The 20951-nt window shown below is 37.5% G+C and overlaps 1 protein-coding gene and 1 long non-coding RNA gene across 2 annotated transcripts in view; both read left to right on the plus strand.

The window, feature by feature from the left end:
* LOC128506723 (integrin alpha-M-like) overlaps positions 1-3061 on the plus strand; it is a 100052-nt gene extending 96991 nt beyond the window's left edge. Inside the window, exon 31 of the mRNA XM_053477289.1 lies at positions 1319-3061. Within this exon, the coding sequence (XP_053333264.1) occupies positions 1319-1531 (213 nt within the window). The 3' untranslated portion in view covers positions 1532-3061. The remainder of the gene's footprint in view (positions 1-1318) is intronic.
* An 8646-nt stretch (positions 3062-11707) lies between these two features.
* LOC128506733 (uncharacterized) overlaps positions 11708-20951 on the plus strand; it is a 38735-nt gene continuing 29491 nt past the window's right edge. Inside the window, exons 1-2 of the long non-coding RNA XR_008355746.1 lie at positions 11708-11771; positions 13165-13275. This is a non-coding gene — a long non-coding RNA (uncharacterized LOC128506733). The remainder of the gene's footprint in view (positions 11772-13164; positions 13276-20951) is intronic.

The following is a 20951-nucleotide window of genomic DNA, read 5'->3' on the forward strand; positions in this document are numbered from 1 at the left end:
TTCACATCTTGCCAAGTTTTGACTTTCCTTTTTTTATTAGTTAATGTTGTTACAACAACGAAAAAAAGTTTAGAGTGAAAGAGAGTGAATGGGGCAACTCAGTCTCTCCGGGACGGCATTAGGTGTGTGCTGTAGAATGGAGAACAGGTAGAGGAGGTGCTGCTAGCGGTAGGAGAGCAGGTCAGGTGTGAGAACATCTACTCTGCCTCCTGGATGAACAAAGCAGTGGTAGTGTTCCTCACAAAGAGCGGAATATATCTGGGAGTTAATCCTCTGTCTGTACCTGTGACAAGAGTGGTAATATAAAAGCATGCACTCGTTCCCGTTTAAGGTTGAAGCAATAATGAAGGAATTGGGAAGTTTATCAGCTGCTCGGGTGTAAGAGCTGCTGCGTGAGACACATCCTGTTCTTCCGCAGGCAGATTTTAATGGTTTATATAACCAGGAAGAAACATTTTTTTTACACATTTTAAGTGTAAAGAGGGGGAGAACGGTTATACTGTTTTTGCCACCATGGAGTAGCTAAGGATTTTTTTGAGTGTGATGACAGTGGAAATAAAAGGCTGAGCTGTCTGCATTGAGGTGTGCAGCTGGGTAGCTCAGGGGGTAACTCAGCCGGGAAACAGCGGCAGCAGCACGAGAACAACCGGTGGGAAAACGCTGTGGAACTTTACGAAGTTACGAAGCGACACACCCAAGTTATGAAGATCAGTCCTGAACATACCAGCATCACAGAGACACACAACACGAGTGTAAATCCTGATGCACATACGGTATTCAGCGCTGACAGCGACCACGCCCCTAAACACTGACCACGCCCCTAACGTCTGCACTGGAGAGGTCCAGGAGCCACAGAACTGCACACCACCACCGGCACCCAAAGAAAACACTGCAGCTAAACCCAGGAGAAGAAGAGACGAGACCTTCACCACAGAAAACATCGCCAAACAAAATACCCGCAGCGGAACACTGAAGCACAGAGTAGTAAAAAAGCAGGATGCAGCACCGCACACACAGGGAGAACCGCAAAAACACATGGAGAAACAAATAAACAATGGACGCACCTACACACTTAATGAAATGTAACAGGGAGAATGAACTTAAAATAAACTGAACTAAGACTTAAAGAGGGGTTGGTGTTATTGGTGGGGTGGAGGGTCACAGGGTTTTCCTTTAAAATAGAAAAGTAAATACACTAATAGACGTGTGTGTGTGTGTGTGTGTGTAAATGTAAATAGTCTCCTCCCTTAAATCATTTCACAGTACAGCGTGTATAAAATGCTAAAACTCTCTGTCGCTCTCTCTCTCTCGTCCTCAGTGTGGTTTCTTTAAGCGAAAGCGGTTTGCACCTTGTGATGAAGGGAGTGAGTACAGGACAGAAGATTATGATGAATGCGGTGAAACAATGGGAAAGATGGATCAATCTCCTTCCAGATCTGAAGAGAAACCGTTCATCCCTGCTGAAGGAAAAGGTGTTGGATCTGAAAATGGAAGTAAAGAGAATGGAGAGATGGAAAAGAGTGTGGAGTGAAAAGTCTTCCCTGATGGAGCTTCTGATTGTCCATTAAATTTATTCTGCTTTAGTTTAACTCGAATGCTGCTTCTCTCACGCTGTGATTCTTTATCATGGCACTGTATTTAACTTCCTGTTAGCGCTTTTCTGCAGAAACATGTTAGTGTTACACACTGCATCAGTCCAGACTGAGATAATGAGAGTAATGTATGTGATGTGTGTGTGTGTGTGTGTGTGTGTGTGTGTGAGGACCGTAGGTTTACCAGACTGTCATACTGCAGTCATTAGGTTTAGTGTTTTTAGTTAAAATGTTATACAATTTATCTGTTGATATTTTTAGTCTAACCTGCTACTGTGTTCTGACTCTCACCGCCTGCAGCACTACACACTTACCCGAGTCAGGACTGTTTGCTAGGAAATACGATTTTGCTGTTTTGCTGGTATTAATAACTGCCGATATTTACAGATTGTTTTTATCTTTGTTTGTTTGGCTTTTGTGATTAAAAAAAAATGTATAAAAGGAGTAAAACATGATAATTAACTGTTAATAGGTGTTTTTAAATAAAGGATGATATGTTGAATGATATATATTAATATTCATGTTTTTTCTTAATCAAATCAATATTCATTTATATAGCACCTTTTAAAACAAATTGATATCAAACAGATAAAATTAAAGTACCATTCACATGCAAGTACAAAGAAAATGAACTAATTCTCAATATCCACTTTAAACGGAAATGAGGTTTAACGAGGTTTGAAAAGGAACTAAATTTGAGGTCAGTCTTAGGCTATATTTTAAGCATTCAGTAGATCGATCTCTGTTCCTCTGTTTATTTCTAATCTAGGATCAGACCTGTAGAAAGGCTTGGCCTATAATGAGAATGTAAGATTTATACTGTCTTACTTATAGTAATTCTGATATTATTAATATTAATAATTTTTTTTATTTGTTTATGTTATAAATAGCACTTATTTTAATATTTAGTATTTAGTATAACCTTGAATCGAATTATGGCAGCAATGTGTAGTGTTATGTTTCTTCTAAACATGGCATTAGTCACGTGATTATCTAAAGAGATGATATTTTTCATGTTTAAGTGTGAATACATTATTCTAGCTGACTCTGTATGTTTGTATATATGAAGGGCATCAGCGTAAAACCTGTGCCAAGTGGTTGTGCGGTTCGGATGGCCCGCTGTGGCGACTTATTGACGGGAACAGCCGAAAGACTAAAAATATTATAATTTATAAAATATCGCCAATTCTTCTATAATCCTACAGGTTCAACTATTCACACATGAACAAGCAGCACAGCATCTTGTGTGGATTGGAGCAAATTGCTAAATTTGTTTAGAATTGTAACAAAACCTGCAAAGGAAAAAAAGAAGAAGAAAATAACTTTTGTAACTGATTTAAGGTTTATTGTTGTTTTTCTGTTTAATATGAAAATATTTGTAAAATATTTCATTATGTATTTTATTGCCCTGTAATGTGTGTATTTGTCTACTGCTGATTAATTATTAAAGAGGTTTTTGCACATAACAACAGATACTGTCTTTTTTCATTAATTCAATCAGATATTTGGATGTGATTTTTAATTTTTTGAAGAAAAATATCTAAAACTCAGAAGTGTCTTCACGGATTTAAAATTCTGACCTATTTCTCAGATACAGAGCATGGCCACCAGAGGACACTAGTGAGCTCTTCGTTGCGTGACTATTAGTTTACTTTAAAAGCTGCTATGTGTGACGGTCTTGCCTGGATGGCCTCTGCACCATGAGGATATAATGTGAAAATAAGGATTTGGTTGCATGAGAAATTAATCAGCACCACAGCGTGTCTCATCAGCTCTGCTCATTTAAATTCAAAACAGTATTCTTATTTTAAATACTTTATCAAATAAAATCTCTTAAAATAAAATCGTATAGTGGAATTTCTTTTCTTTAAGTTGACAGTTACAATAAACATTACAAATTACATACATTTAATTATGATTCAATTGCATTCAAGTGATAATATCCCCTAGTGATGAACATGCACAACCCCTAAACAAATTAACCAATTAATCCTTCAAACAATTTAAAACGACATTTTCTGTAACATACCTGCACAATGAGGATATAATGTGGAAATAAAGATTTTGTCGCATGAGAAATAAATCAGCTCTACATAAAACACAAGATAACACAGATTAACTACAAGTCAAGTAGGAGATGTGAGATTGTTTGCAATCTCACATCTCCACACATCACTTACTCACCTGGACACTAGGAAAGGGAATTATGATAAAATGCTCTTCATCGACCTCAGCAATGGACTGTTCTCTCTGTTGCGGTCTGGAAAGCGATTCCGCTCCCTAAAGGCCAACACAGAGAGACTGAGGAGGAGCTTCTTTACGCAGGCGATAAGATACCCCCACCCCCATATTCCTATATTTCTATATTTTGTAATATTTTTTATTATGCCCTTTATTTGTACAGTTTATTTTACTAGTTAATTTTATTTTCTTCCTATTTCTTTTTATTAATATTTTATTCCTTATATATAGTTTTTATTTTCTTTTTAAGGTCACTGGCGGTCTTGTAAGCATTTCACTGCATTTCATAGTGTGTATGACTGTGTATGTGACAAATAAAATTTTAATTTGATTTAGAATTTTAATTTGAGTCTAAAAAAACAAAAAGTCAAATTAACCCAATAATAAATAACACATTTGATGCCAAATGAGTCATAACAGTTACCGAACAAGTTCACAAACGGATGAATCCACAAAAAAATTGTTATTTATGTGTTTTTAATAACTGATATTTCTCTAATAGTTTTAACCACGCTACTCACCCACAGTGTGTCTCCTTACTCTGCTGGGGGCGATCCTTATTCTACACATCAAATACCATGACGGCCCAACAGACGGCGCTGTCCCCACTTATGCATTCATTTATTTTTACACTTTGTTACATATGCATCATGGGTAGTGATGGGAATTCGAATTCAAATTCAAATTTTATTTGTCACATACACAGTCATACACAGTACGATATGCAGTGAAATGCTTATACGACTGCTAGTTACCTTAAAGGAAAAGAATAGTACAAGCTTATACATAAGAAATAATAGGAATGAAAGAAATACTTAAAAAAATAAAATTAACTAGTAAAATATGCTGTACAAAGTAAAATAAGAAATAAAATAAATACTTTAAAAATAAAATTAACTAGTAAAATATTCTGTACAAAGTAAAATAAGAAATAAAAGAAATACTTTAAAAATAAAATTAACTAGTTGTCATGCTTCCTCAATCGGTGTGTGTGCGGTCGTGGCATATTTGCAGGAGGCGAGCTGGCGTTTCAAGATAGGCTTTTATTAAACTTAAATAAACACATAAAACAAACACCGACATAAAGCATATAAATTTCAACAAAAGCTAGACGCCTGACTGTGCTCCAGTCAGGCTCTTTATAATCAACTTAATTACCTTACCTCGGTTCAGGTGAATCCTTATGTCACCTGACCGAGGTGCAGTCTGGGACATGAGGTCCAACTAAAACAAAAACTACAACATAAAACAAACCCAGGCGCTTTGGCGCCCTCTAGGGGTTAACCGTTACACTAGTAAAATATTCTGGACAAAGTAAAATAAGAAATAAAAGAAATACTTTAAAAATAAAATTAACTAGTAAAATATGCTGTACAAAGTAAAATATACTGTAATAAAAGAAGTATGTTAGAAAATAAGATTGACTAGTGCAAATGTACTGTACAAAGTAATAGTAAAATAAACTTTACAAATAAGAACAAGATATCTATAAAAAAGCAAAATATCAATATATCAAGTAGAAAAGTATAGAAAGAAAATAGAAATTTGTCAACAGATTTAGAATATTTTAATAGCTGTGGTGTGCAAGTATGCATAAAAAGTGACTGTGTCTTATTTAAAGTGATTTGTGCCGTGGAGTTTGAATCATTTTAGTGACTCAGTTCTTTGAATCTCTTTCATCAAATCTTTCAATCGAATCTTTTTTTGAGTCATTTCATTCATTTTGATCTTTTGATAAGAAATAAAATTAAATGTTACATTTTCAATAAAAAAAGACTCCCAACACGAATACATACACAAATTTTGTCTTCAGTAATGAAAATATTACAATGCAGCTACCCAGAAAGCACAGGTACGTCGCGGAGACGTCTGCTAAAGAGCGTATCATCTGGTAAACATCGCGTTGGTTTTTTTATAGTCGTATTTTGATCGTCTGTAGATCGCCTGTTTGAGCTGTTAAATGATACATTGTCTTTACATCTATACAACGTCTATACGACATATCTTTATCATCCAAAGTTTGCTGGTATGTGGACGGGATATATATATATATATATATATATATATATATATATATATATATATATATAAATAATCTGGAAATAAAGTGGAGAAACACCAGAGGAGAATTAAACAGAAGGTGGCGTTAGTGCACTTACGGATGCAACCCGCCGTTAAACTCAGAAGAAGAAGAAGAAGAAGAAGAACAGTTTGTTGAGAAGACCAACGTTTGGCGGGCGTGTGAAAAAGGTAAGCAGGAATTAATTCCCATATTTCTAAATAGAAACAAAATACTGAACATAAATGTCACCTGCTGTTTAGCAATTTTTAGTCACGTTATTTTGGTTTAAGCTATTTCTTGTGTTTTTAATCACACTTAAAATACCGACGGTTATATGCGCGTGCTCCCAGCAAGGGGTCGCCACAGCGGAATACCCAGTCCGCACTACAATTTGGCACAGGTTTTACGCCGGATGCCCTTCCTGACGCAACCCTCTTATTTTATCCGGGCTTGGGACCAGCACTGCATCCAGTGGCTGGGGCTTGGGCACTGGCTGGGATTTAACCTGGGCCTTCCGCATGGCAGGCGAAACACCCACCACTGAGCCACCAGTGCCCCTCCTGACCAACCGTATCTAACGGTCATATTTAAAAGTCATAACGTGTACATACAGTTAAAGTACATAACGTTTCTGTTGGTGTATCATTTTTTTTCTATGATTAATACTTATTTGTGGTGTTTTATGTTTTGTACATCTTTTCAAATTTGTAAGTTACTGCTGGTGTAAAACAGTGTTTTTATGAAATATAAAATAAAAATCTCTGTTTTATCCCGATTGTCTTATGCTTCCTTCCTTCACAGAATTCTGTTGACCATGGTTAATTATAATTAACTGAGGGTATTTAATAAAAATAATGGGAGGGGGGTGTTTTAATAAAACAACGTCTATCCGACATGAATCAGACATTTGGCAGACGATGAACATCTGATTAACATCGTCTAAAAAGTGGATCAGGGACGTTTTAATTCATTTACGTCTTAAATATGTAGGCTAAGCGTCGTTCACAGACGTCTCGGCGACGTCTGCCAGATGAGCAAACACCCTCTGCCAGACATCTGACAAATGAAAACGATGATGTCGCATAGACGTCTCCGCAACGTGTGTGTGCTATCTGGGTAAGGACATATTATAATGAACAGAATGAGGAGCTCATCATCATATCTTCCAGTCTGAGTTGTTCGTTCTTTTGAATCTATTGCACCGCATTGTGTCTATAGGAGTCACGTGACAAAAGAACAAACAAGAAGACTTGAAGACTTATTGCTGTGAATCGTTCAGTACTGTTTCCTGTGTACTGCGCTCCATAGCGTTTATGAGTCACATGACAAAAGAACGAATGATTCAGGACCAAAAAGGCTCAAAGGTAACGACTCGTTTCTGTTTCCTGTATATAACATACAGAGGTTTTGCAATGCTTTTTGCGCCCAATAGAAAATGAACGAATCACTCTACGAGACTACTCGTTCATCTGAGTCACGTTAAAGATTAGTTTAAAAAGAATGAATCGTTCATGAAAGACCAATCTCTAATCACTAATCATGGGTAAAAATCCATATCAGGGCTGAGAGCTGCCAGGATTATAAACATTAAACTGATTTAAGTTCTGAGGTTGAGTTTATGACAGTTCAGTGATTTTCAGGGAGTTTTTCCTTGACACTATCACCATCAGCTTGTTCATCAGGGACTATTGCTTTTTTATTTATTTAACAATTGTCATATAGCAGCTTTACACAATCAAAAGAATTATTTAAGTTTGTATGAGATGTGAATGTGTATAAATCAAAATGGTCAGATAGTCCCTGATGAACAAGCCGATGGCGACAGTGGCAAGGAAAAACTCCCTGAGATGGTAATAGGAAGAAACCTTGAGAGGAACCAGACTCAACAGGGAACCCATCCTCATCTGGGTGATAACGGAGAGCAGGGATTGATCTGCACTCATACTGTGTGTTAGGTGTGTTACCCAGTTCAGCTATTACAATTGATGTTAATTAATGTGTGTGTGTGGGGGGGTATGAGTCAGATATGTGAAGGGGGCATCATATTAGAGCACTGTTTTTTCCCCCCTGTGTTTATAGTAACATATATTTCTCAATAATAAGCTTTTTTTCCCTTCTAAATATGTTCAAGTATTTCATATCATTCTCATATTACACATGTGTCTTATTTGTTCATAGAGTTATTCATTTCATCATGTCCGATTTATTTATTTATTTTTGAACACTTTGGAGTTCCATAGACGCTCGCTCTGTCTTGTTACTTCATCTAAACCCCCCTACAGTATTTGCTAACAGTGATCCCAGTTTGATAATCCTTCTTCTCACCTTTGAAAAAGTGTGAAGTTATCAAACCGGTTTCGCTGATGGGAGAATTGGCAGAATTGAGGGGTTTTAAACGAATTAACAAGACTGAGCAGACGTCTCTGCCTAAAATGTATTTCACCAGCACAACAGGATCAGATGGAAGATCAAGGGCAGATTGATTTGCTCTTGCTTTGTTTAAAAGGTTGATTCCGCTCAACGTTTACCAGAACTGGGCAGGTTCGGTGAACTATGATGGTTCCAGGGGGAAAACGCACCGCCCTCCAATCTGCATCAAGCAATTTCCGATGCTGTTGCTAGGAAGTCCCCACAGCCCGCAACAAAAAGCATAGAAGGTAAAGAACTAACTTCTTTACTTTTTAACTAACTTCTTAGAAAAAAAATAGAGTTTTCCTCTTTGGAAAAGTAAGAGTAGTATTTTTTCAAAGACTTTGAGTGACCAATTGCCATATACTGTCTGCTGTATTCTATATTTAATAAAACTGTATTGAAACAAAATTGTGTATTTTCACAATTTTCTTCCGGAACATTGTTGTCCATATGTTTTATGTATATGGAAAACAGTGAAACCTAAACACAAACACAAGAATGAATAAAGGGATGTACAAAACATTAAAACCTTTACCATGTTTAACTAACTAGAGTTACTGCATTATGTTTCAAAACATCCTTAATTTACATTTTTCTGAACAACCAAACAACAGGTCTTCACTTCGTAATACACCTATCCATAAATAAAAAGGAATATTTTATGCTAAGTATATTCCATTTAAATATTAAAGATTAAAACAAGGAAAGAAGACGTGCTGAGCTTCAGTTCATTGTGATGCAGACAAGGGACTAGGATGGAAACGGTTGTCGTTATTTTACAAAATCTGAATATATTCAATAAATTTGTGAATTACAGTGAAAGTATCAACCCCAACTATGTAGTCTGATTTATCCCATGTTTTGCTGGCAAAAAAACATTTTAGGCAAAGACGACTACTTGGTCTAATTCATTTGTTTTAAACCCCTCAATTTCCCTGTCTGGGAAACCGGTTTTATAACATCACACTTCTTGGAAGGTGAGAGGACGGATTTTTATCAATAAATCGTACGCGTTTATCAGCCTTTTGATCAAAACGCTGCCTTTTGTAAAGTGAAAGTACGAGCGACAACAGCTTTATTTCAGTCATAAATTCACAATCACATTCCAGCTATTATTTCCAGCTGTGGTTAAATAATGGATAAAAAATTATTCCATGCTGGACACAAACTGCTAAAAAACATCATGATTATTACTATAAAAAGCCTGAAACACTTTGTGTGCATATAAGAATATTTACTAAAAAAAGTATTGTTTTTGTTCATTTATGCCTTCTGATGGTGCTCAATGTTAACACATTTTACATTTTAACGAAGATATGTTGGCATATTCACGAGTCAGGACATTCGACACTATCAGGTAGCCTACTATCAGGAAATAACCGTAAGTGAATTTCAACACCATTTAAACCGAGGCATTGCCATGTCTTTCATGTTTTGTCCCTGTTACACCCTAAAAAATTTGGGTTGTTTTTAACCCAGCTGCTGGGTAACTATTGATCTAAATGCTGGGTTAATTTAACCCAGCAAAATGGGTTAAATATACAACCCAAATGCTGGGTCATATTTAACTATAATGCTGGGTTAATTCTACCTCACAAATGGGTTATTATTATTTTCATGTTTTACAGTGAATCTGTAAAAAAAAAAAAAAAAAAAAAAACTACCCACGTCTATTAAACAGTTAAATTACTTTGATATACTGGTTTATTACAAAAAAAAAACTTAAAAGTTTTGCAAACCATACATATATGCAATAAACAACATCCTATTAAATGTTCATAGAAAAAACGTTTATTTTTTAAAAGCACAAGAGCAGATAATCAACAGCGAAATCATTACTATACTATTACTCATGAGGGCAGAATGGAGTAATAACACAAATAGGCTGAGGCAGCTTCTACAGAGCAGGATCTCTCTCTGACATTAGATATCTTTTCTGCAGAACAAAACTATCCAGCCCTGGTTCTGTTTTAACATACAAACACTGTCTATGACTTTTCAAGTAGACCTCGCTATTTCATAGCAACATTACAAAAAGTCCTATACAGGTGCACACTACTTTAAATAGTTAATGTCAAAAATATAAAATGCCTTGAAGCACACATCAACCGCCCCAAGTAGTGTGCATTGCTCCAGAGCCTGTCCCACCAGAATGACGAATGCCTGAGAGCAGCGCTGTGTCTATATACAGACCTTGTATTTAACGTCATTTTCCCTTAAATGAACCGTCATCAGCGGTGTGGGAGCTCAAGAGAGACACGAAGCTCTGACTGACAGCCGCTGAATCCACCGGTGAACTTTGGGGGAGGAGCCAATCAAACTTCAACCCAGCAGCTGGGTTACACAAAAACTACCCAACTCTCTGTAAATAACCCAGAAAAATGACCCAACAGAGGAAACCCAGCGCTTGGGTAGAAAAAACAACCCAGCGTTTTTTAGAGTGTACGACATTACAGAAAACTATGTAAGAAACTTACTATGAATTTTAAAGTAAGAATTTGCGCATCTCATTTCATCATTATGAAAATAATATGAAGCACATATACACACATTTATTATGAAAAATCTGTTGTAAAACAAAATAAAATTCATGTTTGCTTCAGCATTGGAAACAATATTGTTTTAGGTTAACTTTATACACAATTCATCGTTGTACTTGGTCCGGCTTTTAGATAAAGTCCTACCATTTATTTAAATTCCTGAATGTTGCTTAAGGCATTTTGCGGCTTGCTGCGCGACGAATTGCAGCATTTCGCGGGAAAACATATGCATTCTAAATGGCCACATTTGTAGCTTAAAACTTATCTAGGACACACTTTTTCTTCTTTTAAACGTAATACATAATAATGGCTTCATAAAATGTTTTAATGGGAGTTGGTTTTAAACTGAATTAAAATATAATGGCTTTACATGTGTAATGTGTATAGATACATCTCTTGCGCTGGGACACATCATCAGTGATGTTTCCTGAGATCATCGTGTGTTTCGGGTCTCACAACATCAGACACTCTCTCACAGGTGACCCAGCCGGGGTTGATCAAGCCTCTTTCTCTTCTTTGTAACCATTACAATGAAAAAAATTGTATTTAGTATTCAAAATCTATCTCAATGTAGTTAGTAGACATAGATTTAATTTATATTTATGGCATTTTGCATACGGAAACTTTTTTGAACTTACAGAAGCTTTGATGTCTCATTCAGCAAATTTACCTGGACTGGTTCACTGTGTAAAAATACCATCTGTCAAAAAAAAAAAAAAAAAAGCTGCTGTTGGGGAGGTGTGCGCGTGCATGTGTGTGCATGAGAGAGAGCAATGCTATTTTAATAATTTCAGGAAGGGGAGGTCTTTAGATGCTATTTGAGGACTTCATCAAATACACAGATGCCAAACCAGAGAAGAGTCCTGATGCAAGTCTTTGTCCTAAGAGTTGAAGTGCGGGGTGTTATACTGTAAGTGCTTTGAGGTAAGTGGGTGCTGGTCTGTTTTTACCTTTATAGGTGAGCATCAGTATTTTGAATCTGATTCAGCAACTTCAGGAAGCCAGTTGAGGGACTGGAGTAATGGGTAGGTGAGGGAGACCCTGGAAAGCTCAATGCAAGAAAAGAAAAAAGGTTTTATCTGTACATTGGTCAGAACTCATTTTCAAAGATCTCTTTGTTTCATATTTTGGATGACATGTGCAATGTAAAATTTTACAGCTTGTGTGTTTTATACATTAACTTCATATTTCTGAGAAGGACTGTCTGCATCCTGAACCTAAACTTCTCATTTTTAATAAAGATGGTTATTACTAAATTACTAAAATAGTGGACAGCAGAAAAAAATCTAACGACTTTTACAGAGACGCCAATGTCTGTGCAACAGAGTGTGTGTAAATACACGCAGGGAGAAAAAGAAAGTACTTTCCTCTTACAGACTCTGTTGGTGTAACTGAGACATCTTGCACAGTAATAAAATTATGCTTTTGCTCATGCAGATTCTCTCCTTTTTATTATCTGTATAAATACAGTAAAGAAGGGTTTTATCTGTACAATGGTCAGAATTCAGTCTTTAAATTTTTTTACATTTCCTACTTTGGAGGATCCGAAACCAGTCTGTCTGCACCATAAATAAAATCGAAATGTTTAGTAAAAGTGAAGTCATGAGCAGTTATGTGGTAGATTATATCACAGCATCTCGCAAAACTGGCTTAATGGTGGTCAGTGTGTCCCATCAGTGATGCCAGAATACTTGGCAAGTATTTAGCAATGTTGTACTGTATGTAACATTAAGAAGCCATCTAAATAAGAAGCATCCTTCGATACAACCTGTCTTCTATTTTTCACGCTGTCCTTTCACCCATACAGAGCAAGATCAGGACCTCTTCACACGCCCACTAAAAAAGCCACACTAAAGGACTACACTTACTCTTTCTGGTCTTTACAGAGAGACTCTCCCAAATCTCTATCTCTGTATTGTCTTTCTAACAGCTCTCTTTTCCCTACACTCTAATGACCCTCCCTCCTATTCTTACCATATCCATTGTTCACATAATGAGCCTTTTCAGATAGTACAGGATCCTTTGACCTTGAAGGACTTAAATTCGAAAAAAACTTACCTTAGATGCAATAAGCTATTTGGATGAGCAGGAAAACATTTCTACTGAACAAGAGAGAAGTCCAGTTGACATGACTCAACTTCCAAATAATCTCACCTGGATGACTGAGAATATTCACAGAAATAATCTCTGTTTCATTTTACGCAGTTACCCAAGTCATGCACTTTTTAGTGTTTAGTGTATTAAATTATACATGGGTTTCTGGTCACTTAAGAGTAAGTTAATACATATTAACACTGGTATGTTTTCATTTCTTGAGGAATAGAAAAGAGAACTCCTGTAGTGTTGCGACACTGTGAAGAGAGGAGGCAGTAAGGAGGTGCTGGTGTTTATGCAGAGATGGAGCTGCTCGTCCTGCTGCTTTTTTCCTGTGAGAAGTTGTTTATTCTCTATAAACTTTACACTGCTGTTCATATTTCGTTTTTAATTGTTACTGTCTAAAAACAAGGTTGATTTACACCTTTACTCTGACTGTCAAGTCACAATCAGAGTGAAGTCAAAGTTTTGGTTTGGTTGCTGTGAGTTTTGGGTTCACGTTGCACATACCATCATATAGAACTATTACCTATTCCTAATACCATCTCAGGGAGTTTTACCTTGCCACTGTCGCCGTCATCCTCAGCTTGCTTATCAGGAACAATCTTATAATTTTGATTCATACACATTCACATTTCATACAAAATTAAGTAATTCTTTTGATTATGTAAGGCTGCTTTGCGACAATGTCAATTGTTAAAAGCGCTATACAAATAAATTGAACTGAAAAAAAAAGTGAACTGAAAATGCTCTCAATAAAAGGGGCAAAAATAACAATGGAGAGTCGAAACATTACTTTTTAAATATTAAGAGCATTTGAGCACAGACAACACAGAGCCATCAATTAAGAGGTAAATAGATAGAAAACAACTTGTTTCAAACTTTTTGTGTATTCAGTTTAATTTTAATTGTTGGTCAGTCCAAATCCAGAAAACACATCACAGCCCAGGTCATGTAATGCCCACATGAGTCCCAAATGTAGGCAAACAGATTGGGTACTCTCCAGAATGGGCTTCATGTGGGCCCTGTGAGGTGTTATATAGCCTACTTTACTCATCAGTAGGTGCTTTAGAAGGAAAAACATAACACAAAATTCAGGGTTGACTGCAGAGTTAACTTTAAAAACCCATTCCTAAACTTTCTTAAGCCGGTGTCTCTCATCTGGCTTTGCTTAGACATACAGTGGAACCTCTGATTACGAGTAACGCGGTTTACGACTGTTTGGCAAAACGAGCAACAATTTTTAATAATTTTTTACTTGAAAAACGAGCATTGTCTTAGTTAACGAGCACCGAGTATCATGTTTCACGCACGCGCTTCTTGTTTTAACAACGAGCGTTACATCATCACAAGTGAGCCAACGGTTTTTCTCTCTCTTGCAGCAGAATTGTAGGTAATCGCCTCTCCTGCTGGGGAATATACACAGTGTGATGTAGGTGCGCGCGCGCCCACACACATTAACGGAGAGACCATTTTTAAAACTGTTTAAAAATTAGCAAGGAACATTCCTAGTCACACTCACGTAAGCGCATACTAACAGGATCACTGCTGTAAGTAAAACAACAACAAAAAAAAAATTAAACAGCTCCTCACCTTCGAAAACAATCGCGACAGAGAGAAGTTTGTGTGTTTATTTGGCAACCTGAGAGAAGGGGAGCTGTAAAGCCGAGACCTAGCGTCTCCCCTGCTGGGTCTTAGTGCCTGCAGTGTTTTTGAGTGTGCGTGTGTGTCTGTGTAAGGCAGAGAGTTTGTGTGTTTGTTTGGCAACCTGAGAGAAGGGGGCTGTAAACGCGAGCGAGCCCCCCTTCATCCCCCCTCCTCTCAGGTTGCCAAATAAACACACAAACTTCTCTCCGTCACGATTGTTTTTAAAGGTGAGGAGCTGTTTAATTTGTTTTGTTTTTTGTTGTTGTTGTTGTTTTACTTACAGCAGTGATCCTGTTAGTATGCGCTCACGTAAGTGTGACTAGAAATGTTCCTTGCTCATTTTTAAACGGTTTTAAAAACGGTTTATCTGTTAATGTGTGTGTGTGTGTGTGTGCGTGCACATTTTACACACACACACCCTGCGTGCACAAACGAAAACCCTTATCTGTCGGGATTTATTTTTAAAAATTTTTTTAGGTAAAGTACAGGTTAATTTGTTTTATTTGTACTTTATATATTGTATTAATTATATTTATGTATTTATTTTTTTGGCCTGTAGAACGAATAATTAAAGTTTCCATTATTTCCTATGGGTAAATTAAATTTGGTTTACGAGTGTTTTGGAAAACGAGCCCGCTTCCGGAACGAATTAAGCTCGTAATCCGAGGTTCCACTGTACAGTATAACTGTGTATCATCAGCATACCAGTGGAAGCTTATACCATGCTTATGAATTGTTAGCCAGAGGAAGCATATGGAGAAAAAATACCAGTTAGCCTAAAACAGAACCATGTGGAACATCAAACTTTACTTAAGTAGACTAGAAAAGTCACCTTTTATAACCACAAACTCATAACTGTCAGTCAAATAAGACCTGAGCTAGGTGATGGCCATTTCTGTAACTGCTACAACATTTATTTAATCTGTCAGGGAGAATAGTAAAATCAATAATCATCTTTTTCAAGATGGCGCCGGTGAGGTCGACTGCTCCGACCACCTTTTCTTTGTTTTTGTTTTTTAAGTTAGTTTTCAGTGTTTTAAAATCGGCAAAATTACCACCATTTAGTACATTAGGTATGATAGAGACACTCTTGTTGTTGAGGCTGCAGCTAAAAAGGCTAGCAATGCTAATGCTAGCAGCGCCAGCTGCCAGCACCGGAAACGCGTTCATCATCTCCGAGCATGACGTGAGGAGAGCCTTCAAGGGAGTGAACACCAGGAAAGCAGCAGGACCAGACGGCGTCTCAGGTCGTATTCTCAGAGCCTGCGCAGACCAGCTAGCACCTGTGTTCACTGAGATATTCAACATCTCTTTATCTCAGTCGGTGATCCCCACATGCTTTAAAGAGTCCATCATTGTTCCTATCCCAAAGAAACCACATCCTGCTTCTCTCAATGACTATCGCCCTGTAGCCCTCACCTCAGTAGTGAGGAAGTGCTTTGAACGCCTGGTCAGAGACTTCATCATTTCTTCACTACCGGACCCATTTGACCCACTACAATGGCACCCACGGCAATGAAAATTGCTAAAAGCGCTATACAAATAAAATTGAATTGAATTGAATTGAACTACGGTTTGCATACCGCCAGAACCGTTCCACAGACGATGCAATCTCATATCTCCTCCACACATCACTTACTCACCTGGACACTCGGAGGGGGAATTATGTTAAAATGCTCTTCATCGACTACAGCTCTGCATTTAATACCATAATTCCCTCCACACTCACCACCAAGCTGGAGCACCTGGGACTCAGCTAATCAATGTGTCAGTGGATCTAAAATTTTCTGACTGGCAGACCACAGGCAGTGAGGATGGGTGGACATGTCTCAGCCTCACTCACTTTCAGCACTGGAGCCCCCCAGGGTTGTGTTCTGAGCCCCCTGCTGTACTCTTTGTACACCCACGACTGCGTGGCCACTACCAACTCCACCGCCATCATCAAGTTTGCTGATGACACTGTCGTGGTGGGCCTGATCACCAACAATGATGAGTCGGCCTACCTAGAGGAGATTGTAAATCTGGAGAACTGGTGCCAGAGGAACAATCTCCTCCTGAACGTCAGCAAGACAAAGGAGCTGATAGTCGACTTCAGTACAAAGCAGGTGAGGAACTACCAGACCCCCATCATCAACAGGAGCCCATTGGAGAGAGTGGACAGCTTCCGATACCTCAGTGTTCACATCACGCAGGACCTGTCATGGTTCTGTCACATCAACACTGTGGTGAAAAAGGCCCTGCAGCGTCTCTACCACCTCAGGCGCCTTAGAGACTTTAGACTGCCCTCTAAGGTACTCAGGAATTTCTACTCCTGTACTATAGAGAGCATTCTGACGGGAAACATCAAGACCTGGTTTGGAAACAGCACCATGCAGGACAGACGAGCTCTACAGAGGGTGGTGCGATCAGCTGAGTGCATCATCCGCACCAAGCTCCCTGACCTGCACTTGATCTACAGCAAGCGGTGCTGGACCAAGGCCAGGAAGATGGTGAAGGACCTCAGCCATCCCAACAATGGACTGTTCTCTCTGTCCGCTCCCTGAAGGCCAACACAGAGAGACTGAGAAGGAGCTTCTTCCCGCAGGCGATAAGGTCCCTCAATCACAACACCACACAGGAGTAATATCTTTTAAACATTGACATTGACTGGACATTTATACATACTCATATATCTGAAACCATTGCACATGACACTTTCATAAGTCACTTTTCATGCACATTTGCACAGACATTGACACTTAAAATTTTTTATATATACTTTTTTTACCTCCCCCCCATATTCCTATATTTTTATATTTTGTAATTTTTATTATGCCCTTATTTGTACAGTTTGTTTTACCAGTCAAATCGTATTTCTTTTTATTAATATTTATTCCTTATGTATAGTTTTTTTTTTTTCCTTTAAAGGTCACTGGCAGTCGTACGAGCATTTCACTGCATATCGTACTGTGTATGACTGTGTATGTGACAAATAAAAAATAAAAATAACTCAAACAGGAAGGGCGACTGAAACCACCATATGTATGTGTGTGTCTGCAACAGAGAGTGTGTAAATACAAATAGTGAGAAAAAGAAAGTTTTTTTCTGTTACAGACGCTATGTGTGATATGTGACATCCTGCTCAGTAATAAAAATTTAATTAAATATTTTAATTAAAAATTTAATTAAATTAAAATTATAATTATAAAAATTGATCATAATTTGGTCTTTCAATTATATCTTTATGTTTCCTACTTTGGAGGATCCGAAACTAGACTCCGAAATTTTCTGACTGCACCGTAAATTAAATCAAAATGTTGAGTAAAAGTGAAGTCATTAACAGTAATAGATTTTGTCACAGCATCTCGCAAAACTGGCTTGATGGTGGTCCAGAATACTTATCAAGTATTTAGCAATGTTTTATGTAACATTAAGAAGCCATCTATTTGCAGGTGGAAAATACTTCTCACAACAGAGAAATTTATAAAATGTTTTATTTGTCCAACCTTTATTTGCTCTTCCCTGTAAGGGGTCGCCACAGTAAATAATCTGCCTCAATCTAACCCTATTCACTGTATCCACTTCTCTTAAACCAACTAACTTCATGTCCTCACTTACTGCATCCATAAATCTCCTCTTTGGTCTTCCTCTAAACAACTATATTGCTGCTCACAAATGCTCACCTCTGACCTTAACCTAGCCTCCACTACTCTTTCCCACAGCTTCATTGTCTGGCTTCTTCTTCGTCTTTCAGCTGTTCCCTTTCAGGGGTCGCCACAGCGAATCATCTGCCTCTATCTAACACTATCCTCTGCATCCTCTTCTCTCACACCAACTAACTTCATGTCCTCTCTCACTGCATCCATAAATCTCCTCTTTGGTCTTCCTCTAGACCTCCTGCCTGGCAGTTCCAACCTCAGCAACCTGTCATTGTCTGGCTCATTAGCTTTATACCTCTATAATTGCCACAGCTTTGCACATCTCCCTTGTTCTTAAAAATCAGCACCAATACACTTCTCCTCCATTCCTCTGGAATCCTCTCACTCTCCAAGATCTTGTTAAACAAACTTGTCAAAAACTCTACTGCCACCTCTCCTAAGCACTTCCAGACCTCCACAGGTATGTCATCAGGACCAACAGCCTTCCCACTCTTTATCCTCTTTTTATTCCACAACAGTCATCTCTTCTAGCCACATACACACCCATACACAGTATAATATGCAGTGAAATGCTTATACAACTGTTTTAGGCCCAAAAGGGGAGATGAAATAGAATGAGAAGATAAGAAGAGGCAAATGCCACTAGAAAAAAAAATAAAATATAAAATCTACAAATATGCCGTAGTACAGTTACCATAAAGTATAAAAAAGATATATAAAAATGTAAAAGTATAAACTGTATAATTAAACTGTATAAATTATATGTAATATGCAATATGTGCAATGTGCAAACAGCAGCAGTATGGGTGGCCGTGTAAAGTGTGAAATGTGAAATGAGATGTGTGTGTGTGTGTGAGAGACATCAGGATCAGCAAGGTATTGTTCATCTTTAAATGCATAATTATTTCTCATTCATGTTTAAATAAATGTCTAAATCCACAGACTGGTTGCTTGGTGCAGACATTCTGTTATGTGTTGGTCGGGTTGGGTGTAACAGCGCTAAGAGAAGTGTGGGGAAAAGGCCTAATGAGGACTTGGTGGAAGTGCTAAGATAGTAACACTTGATGTGGAAGTGCTTGTGTGTACTTTAAGGCAGAGACTCAAAGTGACATCTAACAGTAAAACATGAGCTTAAAACCCAAACTGTCGTACACAAATCTTTTTGTCTATGCAACATAAAATAGAATAGAATAAAATATCTTTATTGTCATTAAAACATGTGGCATGTCCAACAAAATTAGGTGGTTTACACATATTACAGATGTAGCCATTAAGAATGCATGTTTTTTCGCACGGATGTCTGGAACTTGTCTCATGTGGTGCCGCCGAATTCTACAAGCACCATTTTAGAATTTAAATAAATGTGTTGTGCTTCACAGAATATCCACCAGATGTGCATTAATAGCACATAAATTATTAACTGCATGTAATGTAAAATATGAATAAGATAGTATTAGGCACAAATATATTACATGGTAGTATGGACATTGAAAAAGCTATTTACACATGAGTGCACAAGTGTAAAGCAAACACAACTATTCATTAACCCTTAGGAGTCTGAGGGTGTTTTGGAGCCCTGAAGAGATTCTGATGTGTCCTGACATTTGTGTATTTTTCAGTTAGTTATAAACATACAGTATAAATGGCTAAAGTCTAATAACATCAAACTAGGCAGCAATAATATATGTGCACCATGTATGTACAAGTTTGTATATTGGAGAAAAAAACAGTTATGCGTAAATTTTGAAAACAAAAAAAAAATAACTTACTGAAATAAGACCACAAAACACATTCATGGCATTTGTGTACAAGACTTTTGTGACTTGGATCTTGTAGTGTAGAGGTTTTACTTCAAAATGATGTGACAATCATCTCGCTCACTCATTTACAGAAAACAATACATTCATTAAAATTTTCTAAGACACTGTTTTGTTTAGAAAGGTGTGAATGATCATGAATAATGCTGTAATTCACACCAGAGAAGACAGAGACCCACATAATGAGCTGTATAATTAACCCTTTCAGTCAGGTATGGGACAGAGGAAAAAGTGCTACAAGAAAATTATTTGAGGACAGAAACATATTTCTTTGTTTGTGGTTTATTTAAAATAACATAAGATTCACTTGCACAACAGTTCAAAATAAATACAAAGTGCAAACAGCGTTTAGGGTAAAATGGTGCAAATCAAAAACAGTATAGAATATAAACTGAGCAAAAACATACATGCAGGGTAAATCTGCAACAGGAACAGTGCAAAATAAAAACAGACACTTAAAGGCAAATGGTGTAAAAAGGAACAGTACAAGATAAAATCGGTGTATGGTTTGTACAGGCAAAAACATGCCTATCCAAGGTCAACTCAGCTCCTGGAACTGGTGCTACTTCCTGTGAGACACCACAAAGCTCTTTGATGAGTTGTTCCATAAACTCTTTATGAGACAGGTTACCATATAGTTCTTTATGCACAATGAAAGCATTGGTGGCAGCAATGTCCAAGAAGTGTAGAAAAATCTCTCTGTACCACTTCATTGTTTTGTGCTGTACAGTGTAGTACTGTAACAGCTGATCAGAGAGATCAACCCCCCATGTGCTGGTTGTACACAGTCAACAGTGCAGGACAATGTCTATGTAGTCCATGTACCGTGTTATTTCACCCTTATCTTCACAGTGTCTACTGTATAAGCAGAATAGGTGGTAGAACAGTCAGATACTTTTCGTGTGTCC

Source organism: Clarias gariepinus, chromosome 18 (genome assembly GCF_024256425.1).
Source record: "Clarias gariepinus isolate MV-2021 ecotype Netherlands chromosome 18, CGAR_prim_01v2, whole genome shotgun sequence".
Lineage (NCBI taxonomy): Eukaryota > Metazoa > Chordata > Actinopteri > Siluriformes > Clariidae > Clarias > Clarias gariepinus.